This window comes from Octodon degus, unplaced genomic scaffold, assembly GCF_000260255.1.
Source record: "Octodon degus isolate 3935 unplaced genomic scaffold, OctDeg1.0 scaffold00361, whole genome shotgun sequence".
Classification (NCBI taxonomy): domain Eukaryota; kingdom Metazoa; phylum Chordata; class Mammalia; order Rodentia; family Octodontidae; genus Octodon; species Octodon degus.
The window spans coordinates 586,153-592,152 of NW_004524937.1; the positions used below are offsets into that span (position 1 = coordinate 586,153).

The window sequence follows — 6,000 nt, forward strand, 5'->3', positions numbered from 1 at the left end:
CTGAGGCAGTCTGATACCTTGGATGATTTTGAGACCAGTCATTTGGAAGGGCAGCCTTTTGAATTGGAAAGAATCAGCTATGTAGACCCAGTAGTAAAGATGCACATACCAAAAGATGTCTGTCAGTGGAACAAAGACAAAATTAATTCATCACCAAGGCTGATTCAACCAGGAAAATGTACCAAAATGAAAGGGAACATTTTAGATTCTAAATCTGAGAAAAAAAGCAAGCATAAAGATGTACGACTAAGAAAAAAGGAGAAAAAAAAAGGTAGGAGAATAAGATCTAAGTATACACCAAAGTATAAAGGGAACAAAAGTGAAAATCAAACAACTGTTTGCTCTCAAAACTTGGGTGAATCTGGCAGTTCCACTGATGCTTACAACTTTAATTTGGAAGAGGGCATTCATCTCACTCCTTTCCGACAAAAAACAAACACTGATTCTGATAAAGAAGAAAACAACAGTAAGTCTGAAGTGAGCACCTGTGAATACAGCAGTTCTGGAGATGATTCTGATGATGTCTACGTGCCCAGGTACAAACACAGTCCAGGTCCCACAAGCACATCAGAGAGGCCCATCACCAGGCCACGCTCTAAAAGAGCACAGAAAGGCACAAAACGGGAGGCTGAGGAGTCAGCGCCAACAAAAACTCCTACTAGTAAGTGATCTTGCTTGCCTGCATTTTTAATATTTACGGTAAAAGATCACTCCTGATGCTTCTGTACACTTCACCATCTGTTTCTCTGAGGGAGGATAGAGACTTACCATCTGTGTCTCTTTGGGGGTAGCTACAATCTGACTAAGTAGTGGGGGGCAGGGAACAGACATCACAGTTGTGTCACTCTGACCTACTTCAAGCAAATTTGAATCTGTAGCAAAATACTGCTTGTCACAGAGATAACATTTTCATCTTCAGTAAATGAGACTTCCTAGGTTTAGAGTAGGGGGCTTGAAGGGATGAGATAGGGGGAATGTCTGAGAAATTATGTTGAAAATGAAATCAAACTTGAATCCACTGACTTGGCATTTGAATGGCTTGCTTTATGTTTAACAGGAACTGTGATTTACAACAACTGTCTAAAAAATAAATAAAACAACTGTCTAGTTCATGAAGGTTCACTGAGACTAAGACATTTTCCTCAGCCCGTTTAGGATTCTTTTGTAAGACAAAGAAATCTTGCTTTGATTCGATCAAAAATGGGTATGGTTTCAGCATTTGTAATACATCCTGCACCTGCCCACAGAGATTTTCATCTGGGAATTTTGGTTATCATAAAAGTAGCATTTTTTTTTTTATACTCTTAAAAGTCATTCTTAAAGTATTGTCCATTACAGTATTTGATTGGTCCTCAGAACAATTCTGAGACACCATATTCATTATATGGACACTGAGGCCCAAAAAGGCGAATCGTTTCTGAGTCAACCTGTTCAGCAGTGGTAGCTTACAAATACCTTCCTTAAAGCTCAATGGTAGGGTGCTTGTCTAGCATGACCGAGGCCCTGGGTTTGGTCCCCAGCACTGGAAAAAAGCAATCATCATGCTGTAATAATAGAGTAAATCAAACAAGATTGGTGAAATGTTAATAACTGAAGCTGAATAACATGGGATTCATATTATTATCGTTACCATCTTTGTTTACTTTTCAAAATATCCATAATAATTTTGGGGAAAAAAAAAAAAACAACACTCAAATAGTTTGGTTCCCAGGCTATAAGCATCAGTATTACCTAGAAGAGTAAAACCACAAAATCACAGGCCCATGTCTGTTTCTTGAATTAGAATTTACATCTCTTTTTATTCAAGGTCTTACTACATAGCACAGGCTGCTCTCAACAGTCCTCTTGCTTCAGTCCCCAAGTACTGGGATTACAGCAATGTGCCACCATGCCTGGCTAAGAATTTGCATCTCTTTAACAAGTTTTCCCTATGGATTCATAAGCACATTAAAGTTTTGGAACTATTACAGCAACTGATTCAATATTTTCAAACTAAAAATCGGGATAATTAATACAATATAGTGTTACTGGTGACAAAAAGAGACTGAAACCCAGCTAACCCAGGAGAATATGGATGTTTAATATAAAATCATTTCATAGTTGCAATTTAGTTTTCCTTGGAATATGATTTGCATGTATTTGGTACAGGGTCTCACTACACAGCTTTAGACTCATTTAAAAAAAAACAAAAACAAAAAAAACAACTTAAGATAGTTTGTCTCAAGCTGGGGTGGTAGCTTGGTGACCTAAGCACCTGCCTGACAAGCCTAAAGACCCTGTACTGTATGGCTTACTGGCCCCAGAAACCTCGGCACACTGTGCTGGCCACAGAAACCAGGTGTGGTGGCACCCACCTGTAATCCCAGCACTGGGGAGGCTGAGACAGGAGGATAACTACAAGTCTGAGCTACATAGTGAGACCCCATACAAAATACATACATACATTTTTAAAAACCAATGGTCTGGCAATGGCATCCTTGCTGGGTGTTAGATACCTACCCCTCAGTACTGTGTAGATGTAGCTTCAAAGTAAAGTAACTTGTATGTTTATGTAGGAAAAACATTGTTAACCTTCTAACATATTAGCTATACTAGAAAGAACATTTTATCCTGGATTTCACAGAAGGTGTGATTTAGAATTGTCATTTATGTAACAGAAAAAGTTTAAGTGATGGTACACACCTGCAATCCCAGTACTTGCCTGAAACAGGAAGATCACTGTAAGTTTAAAGTCAGCCTGGGCTACAAAGTTAGTTAAAGGCCAGCTTAAATTGCATAATAAAACTGTCTCAAAAAGCCAAATACAAAACTATAAGAAATCACCTGATCATAACTTTAGGAATTTATTGTAAGAGTCAAAGAGAACTTCATGATTGAAATTTCTAGTGCCTGCCTGATAACCATGAAGTTGTAAGTTTGATTTCTGGTACCAAAACCAAATAATAATAATAATAATTATTATTATTATTATTATAATAAAGTGAGGGGGCTGGTGAGATGGCTCAGTGGTCTAAACCACCTACTTAGAACAAGCTAAGCAAAGCAAAGCAAAGCACAGGGACCGCGGTTCAATCCCCCAGCACCACATGCCAGCCAGCCCCGCCCCCTGGTGGGCTGAGCTGGCCACACACACACACACACACACACACACACACACACAAATAAAAATTTTAAAAAATTTTTAAAAAATAAGCTGTGATATGCTTATTCTTAAAAATAATAATAAAGTGAAATTTCATACTTAGATTAAATTGGCTGGTTATTCCCAAACTACCATCAAAGAATGTTAAGTCTTAATAAAATTTCCTAACCTATAATCCCAACACGGAGGTAGACACAGGAAGATTGCCAGTCCAACTGTAGCCTGGTCAATTCAGCAAGATTTTGCCTAAAATTCAAAAATAAAAAAGGAATGGGGAACTGTACTTCCAATTAGATTTGAAACTGTCTCATTGCTATCTGTTTATCAATAAAACTTTAAAAAAAAAAGGAATGGGGGTTGGGGACTAATAGTGTAGTTCAGTGTGAAGGCCTGGGATTCAATATCTAGTACCTCAAAAAGTAAATATAAACTAAAATATTCTATTATATCAGCTCTTACATCTACTGTAATTAATATTTCCACAATATCTGGCCTGAAATAAAAAAGAATAGTGAAAAGGTTTTTAAAATCTGTAGTATGCCAGATTATATGTACGATTTTCTGTGAATTTTTCTTGGAACCATGCTCAGTAAAAATTGTTTTTCTAGGTACAACACCCAAGACTCACTCACCACGTTCATCACAGAATTGTAACCTAAAGGATATCACCAATGTTCTCTTGTTTCCTCAAGTAAAAATCAGGAGACTTTCTGCATCTCCAAAAAGGAATAAGGAAAGCACACCCATGAGTCTTCCCAAGCGCAGGTGCACAGGCAGTGTGAACTATAAGGAGCCGACACTCATTTCGTAAGTATCCATGCAAACTCGTCTGTAGAGAGCTGTGTGGGGAGAGAAGCTATGGGGCATCGTTCAGAAGTGAATCTTACCTTGAACTGTAAAGACTTGGTAACTGAAGCAAGCACGTTAAAATTGGCATATTTTAAAATAATTTTATATTGCACAATGCCGGGATATTTATAATTATGCCTGAAGTCTCTTTATACCTTTGTAGGAAACTAAGAAGAGGAGACCCTTTCACAGATTTGTGTTTCCTGAATTCTCCTATTTTCAAGCAGAAAAGAAATTTGAGACGTTCTAAAAAAGTATGAAGCAAATACAGTAAATCTCTTCTTGGCTGCGGCTTAAATTTCTCCAACATCCTTTTCTATTGCTCTAATAGAGAATCTGTAAGATAGTGCACAGTGAGTAGGACTGTTGCCGGAGAATACTGTCTTACCAGAACCCTCGATCATGAACATTTCTTCAAAGCCACGTTATAAGTGTTTAGTTTCCTTCCTAAACCCTTTGATTGTATTTAAAATATATCTTATACCAACATTTTAGAAATTATAAATTTTCTGGCATCTTTTATGTCCTCCTTAAGAGGGGGATAATAGTGTTTTTTAAACACAGGATGAAGATCTTTTGAAAATCCTTACATAATTTTTGTGTAAAATAAATCTTTGACATTCATAGGTGTGCCCTAAGTTTGTGGAGCTCTTCTACTACTGTTGCACTGGATTCCTCAGATGAAATGCTTAAAAAATCATAATTACAGAAGCAATGGCTGGTCAGGCTCATAAACTAGTTGAGGGGATAGTTATGATCCCTGGGTATATGTTCAGATTGTACCTCAGACAAACCCTACACTGCCATGTCATGGACTCAGAGCTCCTTACTTAGGTAAAAATCTCAAATGTTAAATATATGAATACTAAGGGTTTTTTCTGGTTTTGACCAACCAACGAGAAAAAATTATTTTAATTTGTAGTGTTTGACATCTATACACGTTATTTACCTCTTTAAACTTTTAAATCACTATAGGTGATTCATTTTTAAAGAAGAATAAAATTTGTATAAAATAGAACTTGTGTTCTTCTCTTCTTTAAATATCAGACTATCCGGCTGTCTTTCTAGCCTTTGTTCTCATACTTGAACACTTTCTCTCCCCTCCACCTTCGCATTCTCTGTACTGGCTGCCAAGAAACTGCTGGCACCCAACCTAACATTTCTGTCTCGCAACTTTTCATTATTTAGTCTCCAGGTCTCTGATTGACAGATTCTAATTTCAGGCTGAGGATGTAGCTATCACACACACTCATGATACCCTAGCTTAAGCCTCAGCACTAAAAATAAAATTTCTACTTTTACCTGACTTGAAGTTTTTGTTGTTGGGTTGGGAAAGTGTTTATTTTTGTTTTCTAAGACAGAGCCAGAGAGATAGTCAGCAAACTAAGCACCTACTTAGGCAAGCGCAGGGACCAGGACCACCCCTGGAACCCCAAGTGGGTTGTGACCAGGTGTGGTGGCACACACCTGTAATCCCAGCACAGAGGAGGTTGAAAACAGGATCATTAGAGCCCAAGCTTTGTAGTGAGACCCTGTACCCTGTACATTAAAAAAAAGATAGGGTCTCACTGTCATCCGAGGTGGCCTTGTACTCCCTATGTAGCCCAGGCTGACCTCAAGGTCCTGCTGCCTCAGCCAGATTTTCTTGACCATGTCTCAGTCTGTCTGCATCCATCCCCTATCAGTCACACTCAAAATGCTTTTTGCCACTAATTCCTTTTTTTTATTATTTAGAAAAGAGTTTATTAGGTGAAAAGCAATGAATTAACTTGAAAGGAAAATATTGATAGATTTTTCTACATTAAAAGATGAAAATGTGTAACAATTGATGCTTTGGGGAAGACCAGGTGATACTAATATCTATCTGCACACTGCAAAGTGGATACTTTAAAATTATCTGAAGGAGGGCTGGAGAGATGGCTCAGTGGTCTAAAGCACCTACTTGGAACAAACTAAGCTAAGCAAAGCACAGGGACTGCGGTTCGATCCCCCAGCACCACATGCCAGCC

The 6,000-nt window shown here is 38.0% G+C and overlaps 1 protein-coding gene across 1 annotated transcript in view; it reads left to right on the forward strand.

Moving 5' to 3' along the window:
• Positions 1-4,923, forward strand: part of Sgo1 (shugoshin 1) — a 35,777-nt gene extending 30,854 nt beyond the window's left edge. The window contains exons 6-8 of the mRNA XM_004648210.2: positions 10-661; positions 3,751-3,949; positions 4,155-4,923. Of these exons, the coding sequence (XP_004648267.1) occupies positions 10-661; positions 3,751-3,949; positions 4,155-4,251 (948 nt within the window). The 3' untranslated portion in view covers positions 4,252-4,923. The remainder of the gene's footprint in view (positions 1-9; positions 662-3,750; positions 3,950-4,154) is intronic.
• The last annotated feature ends 1,077 nt before the right edge of the window (positions 4,924-6,000 follow it).